The sequence below is a fragment of the Alosa pseudoharengus genome, unplaced genomic scaffold, assembly GCF_046254945.1.
Source record: "Alosa pseudoharengus isolate Yale_2024_CS ecotype anadromous, Long Island Sound unplaced genomic scaffold, YU_APseudo_1.1 YU_APseudo_1.1_scf_18, whole genome shotgun sequence".
NCBI classification, from domain to species: domain Eukaryota; kingdom Metazoa; phylum Chordata; class Actinopteri; order Clupeiformes; family Clupeidae; genus Alosa; species Alosa pseudoharengus.
Window position 1 is genome coordinate 31,934,522 of NW_027468650.1, and position 19,323 is coordinate 31,953,844.

General features: G+C 43.8%; 1 protein-coding gene across 1 annotated transcript in view; it reads right to left on the reverse strand.

Moving 5' to 3' along the window:
* Positions 1–973: 973 nt before the first annotated feature.
* Positions 974–19,323, reverse strand: part of pou6f2 (POU class 6 homeobox 2) — a 90,360-nt gene continuing 72,010 nt past the window's right edge. The window contains exons 6-9 of the mRNA XM_076291172.1: positions 14,100–14,309; positions 10,887–11,040; positions 7,657–7,825; positions 974–1,481 (exon numbers count right to left, since the gene is read on the reverse strand). Of these exons, the coding sequence (XP_076147287.1) occupies positions 974–1,481; positions 7,657–7,825; positions 10,887–11,040; positions 14,100–14,309 (1,041 nt within the window). The remainder of the gene's footprint in view (positions 1,482–7,656; positions 7,826–10,886; positions 11,041–14,099; positions 14,310–19,323) is intronic.

The following is a 19,323-nucleotide window of genomic DNA, read 5'->3' on the forward strand; positions in this document are numbered from 1 at the left end:
ATAAAAAAAGAGAAAGAGAAAAAAGGTCACCCTGATGATTTGGCCAAGGTAACACTCCTCAACATCCTTTTTCTTGGGCAGCAAAAAAGTGTTCTTTGGCTATCAGGCTTTGGCAATAAAATGTCTGGTTTTTAAACAGCTGCAGTAAGTGGAGAGTTGAAGTGCCCCTCAGTATGTCTATTGGCAATATCTGTGCAGCGTGGACCACCTCAGGTCTGCAAATCATCACACATAACAACCAAACAGTAAATACCTGCAAAAATTGGCATGACAGTACAAGAGCTTTGGAGAAAACAAAGAGAACACGCTTATAATGTCAGAAAGCAGAAATTAATTTTCAAGACTAAAAAAGAATTCAAAGACAATTAAGATTTTTTTTTTTTTGTGATTTTGACTTGAAGACAGATTATCATAGATATTTACATATAAACCCAAGTGGTAAAGTGAGACAAAGATAAAATGTTTTACCCAACCCCACACATATATCTTAGATTTTTTTGACGGCATACAAAGGTAAAAATTTAGAACACATTTACACTAGAAAAAAATCTCTGTATCCAGATGCAACAGACTTTGGTAAGTAGTTAGTTTTGTTGTTGTTGTCCATGACTCCACGGTGACCTCAGCACTAAAGTCTCCCTCATATCTCAAATGTCATCAATCTCGTGCCCTCTCATGACCACTGAACATTTTGCTGCAGATACAAGATAGTTTTTTGGTTTTTCGCTAAGGTCCTTTTATATAACTGTAGTGACTACACTGACAATATGTACTTCTGCTCTGCCATCTTTGTTGACAGTCCATTCAGATGGTACCACAAGTAGGCAAACATCTGGGGGGGGGAGGGGGGGGGGGGCATTTGTCCTTTCTTTTAGTCCCCAGAGTTCAGCTGTTTATGGGGTGGGTTGTCCCTTTTGTGGTGAGCAGGTTTGGTGTTTAATGGCAATTGCCCGTCCTGTTTTGGTGTGTTCAATTAGGGGTGCTCCTCCAAGGAATCTCCCAGGGGGTCCATGGGAGCATCCATGGGGCCCATCTCTGGCTGCTTCAGGCGCTTTATTGTATTCTTCAGCGCCTGCCGCTTGTTGCAGAACCAGACGCGGACCACCTCGCGGTCATAGTTCAGTTTCTCAGCGATCTCCGTCATCTCCTGCCCGGACGGGTGTGTGTTTTTCTCGAAGTGGCTGTTGAGGATCTCCAGGGCCTGAGGGGTGAACGAGGTCCGCCGCTTGCGCTTTTTTGACGGCTCACTGCCGATAAACTCGGTCAGGTTCTGCATGCCGGACCGGTGCCGGGCCTCTGCCTCGGCCATCCAGCGCTCCAGAACGGGCTTAATCTTCTGGGCGCTTTTTGGAGTGATGTCCAACTTCTCAAACCTGGCAGGATATAAAAGGCCAGGGTTCAGTTTGCCTGTCAAACCGCTAGCTATAGAGTTCTCTTGGGCTTCCTGTGGTAGGTAAAAGTGGCCTCTCAGGATGGTGTGTCTAGGGGAGAATTGAGAGAGAAGAATCTTACTCCGGTGCCCTGCCTCAGCCATAGCCATCCTGCCCGTCTCTGTTACCTGGTGGGGCTTCCCGGTCCAGCTGTCAAAGGGGCAGAGAGTTTCACTTTTTAACAGAGAAAAGGCGAATGAGAATTCACAATCCAGTTCACATGCTGGGAGTGATCATGACTAAATGTTTTAATAGCTGTCTAAGCAATGATTAGTTCAACCCCATCTACTGGTATGCTTTTTTTGTGCAACTGACTGATTACAATGAATTTGTTTGTTCCAATGGTGAATTGGTCTCTCTGCCCCTTGTTTGCAGTCAAGGGCCAAGAACACCCCATCCTAAGCTAAGATATAATGGACCAAGAAAACAATCAAGTAGCTAACTAGTAATAATATATCTGACTGCTAGTAACACAGTAGATCAAAATGAAATCAAAATGCATACTTTATTTAGTTTTAATTATATAAATATGATGACATTACAATGTCATGGTCACATCCATCCTTGCCAACCATCCTTAGATATACACATTACAGAATAATTTCACCCCAAAGTCATTGTTTGTTGTTTACAAAACAGAATTTCAATTGTAGCTGTTTAATACAAATGTTTGTCATATTATTTAATAATTAATTGTGAAATTCACAAACTTTAGTTTGAATTAAGCAATTAAGCTTTCTTTCTTTCTTTCTTTCTTTCTTTCTTTCTTTCTTTTCTCTCTTTCTTTCTTGAGACTGAGTCTTCCTTTGCATGATCTCAAATCAGTCTCTGAAAAGGTCCCATGATTTAATCAGTTGATTAAACAAGAGAGGAAGCGCCAAGAGAATAATGTGATCAATGAACACAGCGGAGTGAATTTGCCTGATTAGAGAAGCAGCACCTCCTCAATATGAACTCCTGTGCATCTCAACCATGCAGCATTTTTTACTTTTGTACCTGCCTGCTACTGACTAAAGCATGATCACATACAGCCTAGACCAACTTTGCTTGCTTTTTGTGGTAACAAAAACTAGACGGTGGTTCTTAAGGAAAAGTAAACATTTTTTTAGTTTTGAAACATTTGAGGTGAAATTGTCCTGTAATGCCAAATCAGTCCAGCATGCACTTAGAAATATCAGACTATCATTTATTTACACATGCTTCCTTAATAATTCAGTGAAAGCACACACACACACACACACACACACACACACACACACACACACACACTCACACACACACACACACACACACACATAAACACACACTTAGTGAATGTTTAATGCGAATACATTTTCACCTAACTCTAAACCCTAAGTTTGAATATTCGTACAGTTGAAAGCTTGACAGAGGGCTCACAGGTTGTCTAATTCGCTTTGTGTACTTTTGAGAATTAGCCTATAGGCACAGAGTGCTGTCAATGGTGACATGCTCAGTTAAAATCACAGATCTATTTAATTGTCAGTATTTTCAGTTAGGAAATTCAGCATTCTTTAGACATATGAATTAAAGATTTATAATAAAAGAACGCATTTATTTAGAAAGGAATGCATTTCTATGGTGGGGGGCTTCAAATTTGCTATTTAACCACAGTATATTCTTTTTCAATGTAAGTTAATCATTCACATACTGTTACATGCAGGGCTGCTTTGTGATGTTCTCTGATCTGGATTAGGCTAATCTAACTATGATCATTCATTACGGATCAATCCCAGCTTTGTGACAAGGCAGCATTTCATAAATATCCAAAATAACTTTGCACAGGTTTTGGGTAGAGCTTGTGGATAAAAAAACACAACGAAATAACCTCTGACTTTTAAGACTTACAAGACAAACTTTTCACCCTGGGAGGACTCGAGGTAGAGATACCTGACTGTCCACTCCTGGCTCTGACAGCATGTTGTTATGTGTAAAGTGCAGGTGAGAGACAAATAGGGGCCGAGTATCTTCAGTGGGATTCTCTCTCTAGCTCTACTGGTTCCAGTCTACTCCTTTGAGGTTCTCTCGTTCTCCCTCTCAAGTTCACCGGAACTGTCAAGCAGTCAGTGGTGAGAGCCTCAGAGAAGCTGGAGTTGAGGGGAGGGAGAGGACTTGATGGGCTTGGAGCACAAGAGCTGCTCCTGTCCGGTTCTCCGCTCATCCAGTGTGGCCAAACCTACACTAACCAGAACAGGTCTAGACACCTATGATGGAATCTAACTGGCATCTGAAGAGAAGAGAGACCTTCGACCTGGGGGAAGTCTTTCTGTCGACATCCTCTCTCTCCCTCTTTCACACACACTCTCTCTCTATCACTCTCTAAAGACCTCAAAGGACACAAAAGACAGTCTACACTGATGGCTTGTTAAAAACAGAGTAGGGGGTGGCAGAGTGGGAGGCTACAAAGCAAATTCTGGCATCTGACGAGTAATGGTTATTTATTTATCTTTCTGCTGCTAGACGGGTGCCTCAGTCTTCTTCACTTGAGCTACTTCTGCTTGCACATGTCAGAGTGTTTCTCCTGGCCAGTGTGCTGATCTCCACGGCACTAAACATGTTCTGTACACTTTTAAAACCATAAAGAGAGCAAGAGAGTGGGTGTGTGTGTGAGACAGAGAGAGAGAGAGAGAGATAGAGAGAGAGAGTTCCTTAGGGGCATGCATTACTGCCATAAGAAGTGGGTAAAGAGACAGGATGTTTCATGGCTCAATGAGAACCAAATGCACTTACTAAACGACTCTCTGTCTCTCCCCTCTGCGTGCTGGCTCACAGGACTCAGAGTATTAGAACATGCCCGGGGGGGAAAATACATACATTTAGATTCTCTCTCTCTCTCTCTCTCTCTCTCTCTCTCACTCTCTCCTCTTTCGTTCCTCTCCAGTCTTCAGTTCTGAAGAGGAACCTCTTTTTAGCCCATGCATAAATATTTGCTAAGTGCAGCCTAAAATCATGGACAGCTCTGCACATTCAGGACTCCTGGAGGTTTCTATTAGGGGATTTTAGATACACATTCTTCCTTTGGTTAGGCTATTCTTTAATGAAACTAAAGAAGCATATTCTCATTATTGCATTAAGGTCACAAATGAATAGGACGAGAGAGGGAAAGAGAAAGCGGCATAGAACGAACGTGAATAGAATGCATGAAGAAGGTTAAGGACAGAAATGAGGGGGCAGCCATGAGGCATTAATCGAGAATGCGGAGTTCGGTGCTTTGATGGCTGGGGAAAAAAAGCCTGATGTGATTAAATATATATACGAGGGATCTTAAGCAGCCACTTTCTGCTTAATTTGTTGTGCAAATTATACGTGGCAGACTCCCGTCACGAGGCATGAATCATTAATGAGGGAGCCAGTGTTTTAGTGTGGATTAATTTTGTAAATTCACACAAGGATTAAACGCGACTAAACGACTCGCACCCCCCAAAATTACATGAGTGATGACAACTTCACAGGCACAGGGTGCACAGGGTGCATGCTAAGCAGGGATGGCTGAGAAATGAGTCCAGCCAAGCCTGCTCCACAGTTGTCAAACATGGAAAAGTACTCCACTCCATATGTCAACATGAATTCTTTCTTAGATAAAACCTACACCACTCTATTGCTGTATGGAGTAGGCTATTTGTTTGCCTGCACAATAAAATGTCAAATTTTGTAACTCCACTTGTAACATGTTATCACATATATTATACGCATATTCTTAATAGAGAAAAAGCTTCATGACTGTTTGAAACATCTGACTTTCATGCATCAGTGTGTTGCCTTTTTTGAAGACGTGAACACACTGCATTAACTTTCAATGACCTTAAACAGTAAACAAGTCTCTTGAGTTATGCCTGCGACTCTAATAGGGACCACAGACACAGCCCCGGCGGTCTATTAGCGTTTATAATTGCAGTCTTTGCTGTATGCATTGTGCAACTGTTTTCCGGCCAAACAGACAACACAAAGTGACCCAACAGAACTCAACAGACAGTCGGCATCGCAGCATGTGCATTCACTTTAAGAGCCCTCTGTCTGATGGCTTTGACGACATCCCTTTGTGATTGCCAAGACGAGCCAATAAAGCTTTTACAAAGTGAGCAATGAGATCAGACAAGATGGAGACATCTGTCACTGTCGGTTTCACTGAGCAAAGACTACAACCCCCAGAGCTCTGCTGTTCGGAGGCAGCAGCGCACTCCTCTCTCTCCCCTAAACTTTCATGTCTATGTTGATGTTAACCCAAGGAAAGCATGTGAAGTCTGCCTTTAAAGTTCAAAAAAAGAAAGGACTAGAGAGGCAAACTGTCATGTTCAATGTCATACAAATGAACAAATGGAAAGAGGGCTCTCCTTTGTGGCACAGATAAAAAGCAAGGAGGGGGGGGGGGTGTGAGCACATCACCTGTTTATTTTAGAAGCTAATGGCTTTTAATGTATGTTATAAATATTTGAATTATGCATGCCGGTAAATATTTGATGGCGGATTTTGAAGACTTTCAAACATTAGCTTGAAGGGACCTGGCTCATAAGGCATTCCTGGCCCCCTCCTCCCTCTCGGCTTCTGCGTGCGGGTTCAGGTTTTATCGGCGGTTTGATGTTGATGTGATGAAATTTTTAGAGTGTGGCGCCTGTGCATCACATAAACAGGGAAGGTCATCAGAGCAGCAGAGAGTTAGAGTTCTCTGGGACTCTCTCTGGGAGAGTGGCATTAGAATTAAAGCATTAGCTATCTGAGGGGAGAGAAGGCCTGTTATAGCCCTCTTGTATGTGTCCAAGATGGGCTCGTGATTTTTATTTATGTGTCTTTTTGTGTGTGTGTGTGTGGGGGGGGGGGGGTTGGGGGGTTGCAGCCTGGTAGACCTGGCCAGCTAGAGTATATCTTCAGGCATGCCTGTCACTGAGAAATTTTATGATAATTTTCTTCAGGCATCTGTCATGGAGAAATTCTGTGACCTTAACCCCCCCCCCCCCAATTCCCCTCATGCAAATGCTATCTGATGGAATAAATAGCCTAACCACATTTCAACTGAGTATTTTCTAAAACCATTTTTCTGCTGAATGTCCCTGTTAAGCATGAGGCCTTTCCCCACCTGATTTAGTAATGGTGACGTGAGTGATTCTGCACGCTTGAGGGGAGCTGAAAATGTGTCTAATGTATTGAGTGAAAGCTGGGGACGTTTGAGGTGAAAGCTTGGCAGGGAAAAAACGAACAGTGTGTTTTTACATGCCAAAATGATGTACCTGAATATTTCATCTAATCCTGGTGCATTATGTGCCAGTTTACCACTAAATGCATGTCGTTACAGCATCGTGGAACACGACATTTTTATTAAAAGTCTACTCCTGTCAAGTTCCCTCCAGCTCAGTGCAGAGGGAACTGCAGTGGACCTAAGTAATTATTAAATGCTTTAAGTGCTTCTTGTAATACTCTGGCTAATGTATTTTGCATAAGTAACCGAATCGTCTTGAATAACGATGAGAAGATGGGCAGGGGATGACACTGTGATCCTATCCGTAACCAAATGTGATGTGTCTGAGCAGAAATATATTATTCATCACTCTTAAACACCTTAATTATCTATGTTGAAATATGAATGTCGTTTATGGATATGAGACATTCAAGAGCACTTATGAGAGAGGGGCCATTGGCATGCTCGCTACTGTCTTCTCTCCTGTGGGGAGTACAATGAGGGAGTGAACTTTGGCCGGCAGCCTATAATTTCATCTCATTTTGCTACCATGGTTTTAATTCGTGTGACCAACATGAGCTGTGGGAGCAGGATAACATCTAATTATTTCTGAAAATAGTTTGATTGCGGCTTTCAAGGTGGTGATGAGACATTTAAAACCTATTTAAAGCAGCTCTATGAGTCACACAGCTCCACGCTTGTGTTTTTTTTTTTTTAAATTTAGGGTAAGCTACACTCTTATAAAACTCCTACACTACAGTGTTGCCACTATAGCCATTTCTACTTGATATTTACATTTAAAGGCTAATTGTATATTGTAGGCTAATTGTCTTGTCACCATCAGCTTTCAAATCATATGCCTACAAACCTGTTCTTATGACACAAATCTACTGCTGAGCCCTCTTCAAACTCACTTTCCATCATTAGTTCTCATTCTATCACTGCCCACCACACTCATCCATCCCTGTTTTTGTTATCTCCCCAGAAACCCAATTTCATTTGAGTTTCTCAGGCTGGGCTGCAGTTAGACCTCCGTACCTGCAGATGGCAGACTGACTGTAGGCAGGTCCCTCTGTGGCGCTGAGGGCCTGGCCCACCTGAGTTTGTGTCAGTCCCAGAGACAAGCGGCGGATCTTGAACGCTTTGGCAAATTCGCGGATCTCCTCCAGGTTGACGCCATCCACCTCACTTGGAGCAGTCTGGGGGTCTTGTAGAGAAAAAGAGATAACAGGAAAAAAAAACAATAAGTCAACTTCTCCCCATCTGTCCTCCAAAACACCAGGACACCAAGTATTGCAATGACCATATCACTATTTAAGAGACTAGATTTCACATGAAATCTTCTACATTGTGGAATGTTCTGGATAGTAAAGGTTTGCACTTATATCAAATATTAATTTGCAAATCATTGAACCTGCAATTGATCAAGCTTTGTGTTTGCATCTTGTTCATTTGCTATTGCCATTGTTGTCATTAGTCATATGCGTCTCTGATTTATATGAACGCAGCCATAGAACAGGACTGTTTGTTGAACAGGGCAATCATTTCATCCGATCTCTGTCCAAACTATTTGCTACATCAATGTGATTTCCCTTCACATTATTGTGACTTAGAGCAAAGGCAACAAATTGAAAATTACAGCCAAAATTGCTTCTCACATAATAGAGATATAGAATCCTAACCGAGGGGGAGGATAAAAGCAGAAAAGGTGTGTGTAGAAAGAATTTCTCAGAGGGCTTTAAGAAAGCCTCTTGCATCAAATATATATTAAACATTCCTGAGAGGACACAGATAAATGTTTGCCATCTGAGTCCTCTCTCTTTATGTCAGAAGAAAAAAAAGAGCGAAAGAGAGGAAGGTCAGAAAACATTTTTGTGCTACAAATGCAATTCACATCAATGGCCGTGCTTGTTTGGAAAGCCTCGCTTCAGCTGCTAAACTGGTTCTCAACCTCCATCCCACTGAACTGCTTTTAAATAACCCCATTCGGAAGTCTCTGCCGGCTAATAAAATGTGATTTTGCGCTGTACATCAATGTCAGGTGGCAAGGCAGCCTGCTTACTAAGGTAAAGTTTGGCGTCGGCGGCTTTGAATAATTCATGTGGGTCATTATCGATGAATTATTAAAGAAATCCTCCGGGCGTATTTAAGGTAAAATCTATTGAACCGGCATCTTGTCGCTCCCCATCAGCCATGCCCATCCTCAAGCGCAGAGCCTTTCCCAAATCACCTCTAATGCTGTCTTGAGAAGAGGAGCTTCTCGCTGAAGCTTGAGTCAGAGGGCAGCACAACCCTGTAATAGACCTATGAATGGGGACCACTGTTAGTAGTTAAACTCTGGCGATTTTTCTCATAGATCTCTGTTTCTCGAGGTCGCCGAGTACTGTTGGTATGGGGAAAAAGCCCTGACAGCGCTACACTCTAGGGTCATAATCATGCTTAAAGGAACCTAACAAGCATGTCTGGCCCTGTTAGTAACTGACGTCAATGGCTATTGATTAAACTCTGACTACTTACTCCAGACCTATCAAGAAGTTGCATGTTTTCTCTCTCTGTCTTTACAAAAAATATCTTATTTAGACATTCTAACTCCTATTTCAATGAATATGTCCATGAGTCCTTGAACTAGAGTGATCCTGAGCTTTACATTTTCTATCGGTATCTTTTTTTCTCTCTTCTGGCAAGCTGTATTCAACACCTGAGCATATGCAAATGCTTGGGCTCATAAAGCTGTGGATGATGCATAGGTGCTGCAAACATATTAAAAAATATCAGCCTTTTGTGTCCACAGTTCAGCTCCAGCTTTTCACATCTTTACATGCAGCCTTTAACCAAGGACACAATCCCATTGCTAACCAATAAACTGATCATTATAAATGCAGAACAGCAAAGGCACTATGTGGCTAGGGCTGAAAGACATAAACACACAAAGACACTCACACACACACACACACACACACACACACACCAAAAAAAACAACAACAATAGCAAAATGGTCCATTGGTTCTGTCCACAACAGGTTGATCAATGGCAGCCTCCCTTTTATTGAATTCAAAACTCCATCACAGATGCCTTTGAAATGAGTTCAGGGCGACTGCCTGTGACAAATGAGAATTTATCTAACTAAAACACTTTTAAAGGCAGTGGCAGTGCACGGACAGAGAGCCGCTGAATGATTTATACACGCTTGCTGGAACGGCTCGACCATTTCCCGTCACAAGTCTGATGTTTAGGGAGCGAGGCCAGGCCTAATAGTGTTTCTCCTCTATATACTGCAGGAGTGTATGAACAGGCTAGCGATGACGAGGCCATGACACATCAGACTAGTCAGGTGGATGAAAACTTTGGTCTGGGAGATGAAAACATATCGTTTTCAAAGTCCACCCACAAAACGAGAGCAAAGGGCAGCCAGACCAAGTCTATGGTGTGGGAGAGCACTGCTGGATATGCAGTTAGCACTCACAGCCATCTTTTAAACCAACATCATGTCTCATGTCTACTGAACCGATCCCGCTATTCATTACACTATTTATTTATTGGCAGAGGTGTAAAGGTTCGGCTTCAGAAAGTAAAAGTCCTGCCACATATTTGCTCCAACCAGTCACTAAACCAGCTGAAGCTAACTAGCACAACTCCTCAACCAGATAAGTGAATTCACTTGTGTTAAGTGTACAGGTAGCACCAATACATGGTAGGACTACTTTCTGAGGCCAGACGTTTACACCTCTGTTTATTGGAGCCAAAATACTGTACACGTATTACAATCATTTTAAAGATACCCTGGTAGTCTAAATTATAGACTGAGAATCGGATAAGCTGCTCTTGGCTACAGATCAGTGTGCAAGTGTACAGTATGTTGTTTGTTTTTGAGCTCCACGCTGTGAGTTTGGACTCTCTCTGGGTGAGAGGGCTGACGCCAGGGGCTCCGTCCAGCGTGGCTCTGCCCTCACTGGGGTCCAGAGGCTCGAGCAAGTTTGGGACACCTGGGGGGAGAAGATGCCTCCGTGGAATCTCCCTGTGTTTGCGGTGCGCGCCTGCCTGGTGCGTGCCTGCCTGCCTGCCTGCTTGCTGCTGATGCACACGTGTGTGTGAGAGAATGTGCAGGCATGTTTGTAGACGCCTGTGAAAAATGTGAGTATGTACCTGCTTGAACACACACATTGTTTTTACACATACAGTATGTCTGTGTGTATGTGTGTGTGTGTGTGAGTGTGTGTGTGTGTGCGTGTGTGTACTGTAGGTGTGGAGTGTTGCCATGGTTACTCACTGCTGACCAGCTGTCCCACGCTGAGGGCGGAGGAGGAGGAGGAGGTGGAGGAGGACGAGGAGGCCTGGCGGAGCGGGCTCTGGCTGTGGGGGAGACGCAGCAGGTTGGCCTGGCTGGATGGGGGTCCCGACGGAGCCGGCTGGGCCTGAGGCAGCTGGGAGTGGGTACATTCACACAAACACACACACCCACCCACACACACACACACACACACACACACACACACACACACACACACACACACACACACAGACACACACACACACACACACAAACATCAAGATAGAGAAACACTACATTTCCAAAAGGGAGTCCATTGTTACAGTGTGAAAAATCTAGGACAAGTAATGGAAACAATAACTGAATGATGCCAGTGCTGATAAATGGCAGCATTTTCAAAGACATTTGTGAGTCGAATGATCCTGGCATGTGTCTCTGCAGTTCTTTACCCCCCCACCCCCACACACACACACACACACACAGATTGTGTGCTTGTGTGCAATCAACCAGTCGGATAAAATAAAGGAACCAAAAGCATAGTTGGCTCCTCTCCTCATCACAAAACCATAGCAGATTCTCAGCAGTGGCGTGGCCAAGCTATTAGAGTCCACACTTGGCAACCGTCTCGTTTTGCTCTTCAATCATGTGCTTGAAAATGCCATACTTAAAAAAAATAAAAAAAAACATGTGACAGTGTAGAGAGGCAGAGAGACACCCTAGTAGTCATTCTACTAGAGGAGCCAAAGCACCCCCCCACTCCCCCCCTCCTCTCTCCCCTCCAGTGCCAAAAAGACATCTGCAAAACAACTGCTCCTACAACATTATTCATCATTAAGCGCAATGGGGCCGAGGCGTTGCCATGTTTTATGCACCAATGACTTCGTCTTACAAGATCAAGTTGAGAGTGTTACGTCTAGGCTCTGCGCAAAAAAAGAAGAGAGAGAGTTGACGGCACCGTCTCTAAAAAAAAATGTAGGTAGGCTCTCTTCTCAGTTCAATTTGATATATATTATATCCCTTTCAGTGTGCAAAAACATGTTTGTTTGAGGGTGTGTGCATGTGTGTTTGTTTGTTTGGATATATGTATTCAGTGAGCACTAGTAAGACAGAGAGAGGAAGAGGGAGAGGGGAGTGTGTGCATGCATGTGTGTGTGCATATGTGTGTGTGCGTGTGTGTATGTTTGTGTGTGTGTGCGTGCTTATTTGGCAGCATGCGTCAGAAGTGTTGCCAACTCCCTGTCAGAGCTGTCGGCAGGTCTCTGAGCATTATCTAGCTTCACTGGATCCCTTCAAGACGGCTGCGCCTGTACTGACAGCCCAAAATTACCGCCCAGGCAAAACACTCAGTCGTCCCGCCGAAGCGGCGCGAATGGCGTCTGAAACAAAATCATAAACATCACTCTGAGACACTAATTCGCTCACGTGTGCAATCAGGTGTTCCCTAAAGGCAGGCATTACGCTCCTGAAATGGAATCTTGTCCACCTCAAGCTGATTTTCCGTTGATGGTGGCGTGTGTTACAGTCCGCCACACACTTTCACATCTATTTATGTTAGTTCTGATTGAATGTCTCACTCTCTAAAGCAACCTACGACATAGAGGGGGTGGGGGGGGGGGGCACTTGGCACGGGAAACACGGCAGAACATTAAATGAATTCCGTCAAAATAGTTATTATCTCTCATGTAACACACAAATGCGGGGGGTGAGAGGTGCAAAGGGGTGGGGGGTTTCTGTGTTGCCTCTGGGGCAACAACCATGAAGTGCAAATCGAGGCAGAATTTTTCCAACATTCAATCACATCACTTGACACAATTTTTTGGTCAACTCTTAGACAATGTTCGGCATACAGGCTCACATAAAGCAGTTGAAGAGATCGAGATGTCGGTTTGTGTGTATTGGTCAGGGAGAAGAGAGGAGGAGGGCAGAGGGGAAAGGAGGGAGGGGAGGTGAAAGGATGAAATGAAAGAGATGGAGAGAGGATGAGAAGGGAGTGAAGAGAGATGAAATCAAGTGTGAGAGATATGGAGAGAATAGAGGGAGAGAGAGAGAGAAAAGAGTAAGGTGAAGAGAGAGAGAAAGAAAGGGAGAGAGAGAGAGAGAAATAGAGAGAGAGCACTGAGCATTACATGGAGAAATGAGGAGCGTTGTTTTTGTTTTAGCTCTGCGGGGGCTCCACACTGCTTGGCTGTGAGCATGAGGGCTTTTCTGACAGGTGCCTCGTGATCACACACACACACTCTTTCTCTCTCTCACACACACACACACTCTTTCCCTCTCTCTTTCTTTCACACACTCACACACACAGACATATATACATACAGTATATACACTTAGAATTGGGAGAAAACACACACATTTCCACATTATCCACACAAGGGAGTGCACTAGGACAAACACACTTCTTCTATACACACACACACATTTTAAGCATGTGGACGTGTGTGCGCACACATACAGAACTAACGATGCACTGCTGCTTATTACCCAGTGCAGAGCAACGTGCTGTATCTTTGGATCGTGCTCTGTTGTCATCTCCGCTGCAGCGTCTACAGCTGTAGTCTTAACTGCCCATGTCAAGAGAGTAAATCTGAGAGGTTTTATTGAGAGCAGCCGCTGTGAAGGCCTGGAAGCGATGATATCTTACATTTGTGGCTTCTGTGTTTTTGAAAGTAAAAGACGGAGGGGGAAAAAAAAAACCTTTTCAAGTGGTTCACAGGCTCTAAAGATGAGAGGGAGTCAGAAACTTTGTTCGTGAAAATGCAGGCTTGACTACTTCAGCGGGAGTTAGTTTTCACCCGAATAAATGAGATGCCAAAAAGTTTGTGTGTGTGTGTGTGTGTGTGTGTGTGTGTGTGTGTGTGTGTGTGTGTGTGTGTGTGTGTGTGTGCATGTGTGTGTGTGCGTGTGTGTGTGCATGTGTGTGTGTGTGTGTGTGTGTGTGTGTGTGTGTGTGTGTGTGTGTGTGTGTGTGTGTGTGTGTGTGTGTGTGTGTGTGTGTGCATGTGTGGGTGTTTGTGTATGTGTGCATAAAGTGATTATGCCATGACATACAGCAAAGCACAGCAAAGACTCTTGTCTTTATCTGTTGTGGTATATTTGTGTTTGCGTTTGTGTGCATTTGGGTGTGTATGTGTATATGTGCGTGCATGTGTGTGTGTGTACTGTATGTGTCTGCGAGTGTGCATGCACCCTGTTGGTCTCAACACCACCCACCTGCTGTCCAGGCTTGATTGGAGACAGCGTGATTCCCTGGGTGTTGATGACTGGCAGGATCTGGTTGCCGATCACCGTGGCAATGATCTGGCCTTGGGCATTGGTCAGCAGCTGAGGCGTGATTGGCTGGACCTGCAGGGCAGGATTCCCTCCCCCTGATTGGCTCCCAGGTCCCGCCGAGTTAGGCATCAAAGGAATTGTTCCAATTATCTGCAGACAGAAAGAGGGCGAGAAACCAAAGAATAAGTCAGATTTGTGTTATTTTTTCCAAACAAACAGGCAAGAGACACATAAATGGAGGTTACTGGTAAAAGATGGTAAATGGTCAGAAAATCCCTTTATTGAATTTTTAACTGGTATGGGTAAAGCAAATAATTAAAGTAATGTGTTTCTCTATAGCGGACCATGGGTTTTCTTACAGAATATCTCAAAAAGTCTAAAAAATGTATGTACAAAAGAAAAAAATATTTAATGTTCTTATGGCAAGGCTTAAAGCAGGAAAATGTGCCTGAAGTTATCGGACATTGTCCATTGTCCATTTTTAAATATTAAACCGCCCAGCCCACACCTATTCCGGTACAGTGTCTGAGAACTTTAAGTTTGTTACAAGCATGCAGATTCCGTGCAAACAGAGCAGGAAAAGAGGAAATTCTACACAATACACATTGGAACATACATCTGAATGTGAATAAAAACGTAATGGCTCAGAGCGCTACTAGGAGACTTATGTCAGTATTCACTTCAAACTGACTTCCCTTTTTTAAAAACATTTGTGTTTAAATCACTGTGGACAGTCGTTTGTATGCATGTATGCCTGTTTGTATTTTTGCACGTACCGCTACTGTTTATGTAATGTTTTTAATCTATTCGTTGAGTCTGTAAATGTAAGTTTTACAAATATATATACAATATATATATATATATATATATATACACACACATATATGTACACACAATTCTCCTCTCTCTCCTTTTACTTTTTCAATCTGAGTAGCAGTTAAGGCAGTTCTCTCAGACATCTGAAGACCAGCTGGAGATGGGGGGGGGGTGAGGGGTAAAAGGGGGGTGAGGGGTAAAAGGGGGGTGAGTGGGGCAGAGAGCACACACGGAGAGAAGAGAAGCGCTGCCAGCACACACTAAAGGTCAACGCTGAGTACCTGTGTGTGTGTGCTGGTGCACACCACTGGCTGGGTTATCCATCACGAGGTCACAGGATATGTACTGTGTGTGTGTGTGTGTGTGTGTGTGTGTGTCTGTGTGTCTGTGTGTCTGTGTGTGTGTCTGTGTGTGTGTGTGTGTTTTAGAGAGAGAGAGAGAGAGCTACTGAGAGACTAAAATTTAAGGAGAGAGGATATGAAATGTCTATTTGAATTTTGTGTACACATTTTGAGGCATGCTTTGCGACTGCTGTGAACGAGCCTTTGGTTAACCCATATGTATTATTGTTTATTCTACATCACACCTGTGTAGCTTTTGTGTTCAATGCATGTATGTGTGTTTGCACGCATGCAGGTGTGTGTTTAAGTACATGAGCTCCCTGATGTGCAAGAGTGATGTAATTGTGTGCTCAGGAAAGAGTGAAATGGGTGGCGATAATCCACCGGTCAATCCCGGTCACACACACATACACACACACACACGCACACACACAAAGACCCTCACCCTGTAATTCAGTTGCCTATGTCCCTGAGGACCTGAACCCTTTCACGCTTGTACACACACAAACACACAAACACATACACACACACACACACACACACACACACACACACACACACACACACACACACACACACAAATAAACAAATACACTTAAACCGAGAAATTCCAAGTCTTCCAAAACCTTCTTTCCAAGCTCAGAAGCCTCTCCTCTCTTCCTCTTTCTCCTCTCTCTTCCCCCTCCTTTCTCTCTCTTTCTCCCTCTCTCTCTCTCTCCCCCTCTCCACTGCCATCAGCAGGGGGAGATCAAAGGGCGCAGCAGTGCGGTGTCACCGCTGTGTTTTTGGTTCTCCAGGCCGACGGAGAGCAGCAAAGAACAATGCTTCAGAGATCGGGGAGGGGGTGTCGGCTGTGGGGGTTAGCACCTCTTCACAATGATGAAGGCTAATGTTACCCAGGGACCATCACCCCCTCCTCCTTCTCCACCCCCACCTCACCCCAATATGCCCCCCCCCCCCCCCATCAGCGGCCCTCTTTGATTTGAAGCTGCACCACCTCTCACTCTCAAAGCCCTGCTTATAATGTCTGCTGGACTGGAGCGGAGACCTGCCAAATGGAGGGCTTGCCATTCCCATGACAACGTTTTCTTTTCAATTACATCTCAGATATGCAGGTTGGGGGTTTTCATGTCAAAAGAGGTGATGGTTAAACAGAGAAATATAAATCTTATTTATATGTTTGCATCCATACATCATTGAAAAGGTATATCCAATTGTCCTGTGCAGTGTTTGTTGGAGACATTTAAATTGTTTTTGTAAAATGTGTGTGTATGTATGTAAACACATACAAATCCTACATAATACATAATATCCAGAACACACTATACAGAACGTTTATAAGGATATTTTTAAATCGGACATCAAAATCACATCATTAATGTAGAAATATTTTTTGACAGCAAAACTGCATTGTAACAAACATCCGAATGACCTTAAATAGACTAAGCTGGGTATTAAACTGCAGTCAATCATCACACTGAAATGGCAATATCTGTAGATCTAATCATAATCAGTTATAATTCCCATCACCGGGTGCACATGCGCATACAGTATGTGTGGACTGTATATGATCACTCTCTTCCCCAGCCAGGCAGTGAAGAGGAAATGCAGATCACTATAGTTTACAGCCACCAGCACTGCCATCCTCTTGGAGGGCACTACAGATCCTCTTTCACTCCCTCAGCCTCTCTCTTTCTCTCTCTCTCTCTCTCTCTCTCTCTCTGCACGCTCTCCTCCCTCTCTCCCACACACTCTTTGACATAATGAGGTGGGAGTCCTGCTGGAAAGGTAGCCCTCCGACGTGTAATTCATCCACACCATGCCTCATTTGCTTGCGTTGCTTCACATTAGGAGACAGATAATTTATCTCTCTCTCTCCCTATCCCTCTCTAGCTTGCTGCCTCTCTCTCCACTCCCCCCCCTCTCTCTCACTAACATCCCTCTCCCTCTTGCTGCCACTTAGCATATTTTATTGCAGACTCTGATGCTCATGTCATCTGACGCGGTGCGTTTGCATGCCTCCGTGTATCTGAAGACTTGTTCCGCTCAATTATTCATCCTCATTGGACTAAGTGGTTGTTCTACAAGCGTAATAAAATAGCTGGAGCCTGACAGCCACGCTCTTATCCCAGAACATACACACACACACACACACACACACACACACACTGTGTCTTACATTATGTGAATGAGAGTGTAATGTATTAAAATAACATAATAACATGTGCTGTGGTGGCATGTTGTATTCCAAAGAGCATGACAGCATATGCACAAACATGCTCTTTTCAGCTCCTCTGCAATGTCCCTTTGTCTCCTTCTGTCCAGGCCTCCAGCCTATTTATTTCTCCTCTAGAGGTGTGAAATGTCCAGTTCAGTGTTATGTCAAGGTGTGTCCTTCCTTTTCCTTCCTCATGTTATCTCTCTCTCTCTCTCTCTTTCTCTCACACACACACACACACACACACACACACACACACACACACACACACACACACACACACACACACTCGCTGTGATTCATCCTACTGTGTCTTTGTCTCTCTCTCTGTCCCTTTCTCCCCTGCAAGCAGAACTCATTAAGATTATGCTGCTCTTGTTTCCAGAGGTATGTCATCTCCTCTCTCCAGCCAGGCCAATCTATAGTATTAGCCATGGTCGCCAGGCAATATCTCTGCCCATTTTCTCCCCTACCAGCTCGGCCTCCACACAAACTGCCTCTTCATATTGGTCTGGGAAAGTTGGGATACACTTTTTGATGTGAAAGTGAAACAGAAACAAATGCAATGTTACGTGTCCCTGAAAGCATTTCCCACACAGTCGAATTTGATTTTCCGATGCTCATTTCATTTGATAATACACTTTTTTATTTGAGGGAATCCACTTCTTTCTGAATTCAAGACTTCTTTTGAAAAGAATTGAGCATTTCACTGATATATGAAAGAATGTGTATTGTCCCCACACCGAGAAGGACATCTCTTGAGAAAATCATGTTTTTTAAAAAAAAAGAAAAGGAATACCTACGACTGCAGTTGTGTTTTTTGACCACTTTCTCTTGTATGTTATAAATATAAATACAAAGAAACTTGACTAATTGAAGGTCAAGACTCAGACCACTTTGATGAAATCTTTCATAAATAAGTAATACCTTCTGTACTACTTTTGCCAGTGCACCTGAGACATTCTACAAAAGAATGCAATACATACTTATCAATGTGAGTTTGAAATAAAATAAAGAGTATTCTCTCTATCTCTCCCTCACTTACACTCTCTCTCTCACACACTCTCTCTCTCTCTCTATGTGTGTGCATTTGAGTATGTGAGGAGCTTTGAGCTTCCTGTGGGGCTGAGATTTCCACCAGAGGCAGACACGCGCCTGAAAAGGATGGATGAGACCCAGTAGCCCAGTAGCCCAGGCACCAAGGGGATGAAGAAACAGGGTTAAGAGATCTGGGATTTCTCCCCCTCACAACAGCCGTTTTGGGGGGATGGAGTGGGATGGGGTGGCTTGGCTACAGAGGTCACACTTGAAGGAATCCTTAATCTTCCTGTCCACGCAAAACTGCCCGGTGGAGAACCTCAGGGGCTGCATATTGGCCCTAGTTGCTCGCAAGGAGCTAAAGAGAAGCTATTCACAAGAGAATCTGTAGTCCAGGTGCTTTCATAGCACACAAATCACCCAGCAGCCAAAGCAGACTGCGGTTTTCACAATACCATTCCTTTGCCTATTGAGCATGCAGACAGAGCAGAAGTGAAGGATATTTCCTTACAGAACTACTTGGGTGGGACAAAGCGCTGTTCCTCCGACCTCAGTTTGAAAAGACTAAAGACACATTGAACTGCTGTTTGTGTGTGATAGATACGACACTAAAGATGCACTGAAATACTAAAGACTCATTTCTGACCTTTCTGGCTTTGAAACAGACAAGGAGAGTGAAATTGCAACCTTGACATTAGTGAACACTATACTGGAATCTATTAACAATTCTATTGTTGCAGCACTTACTATA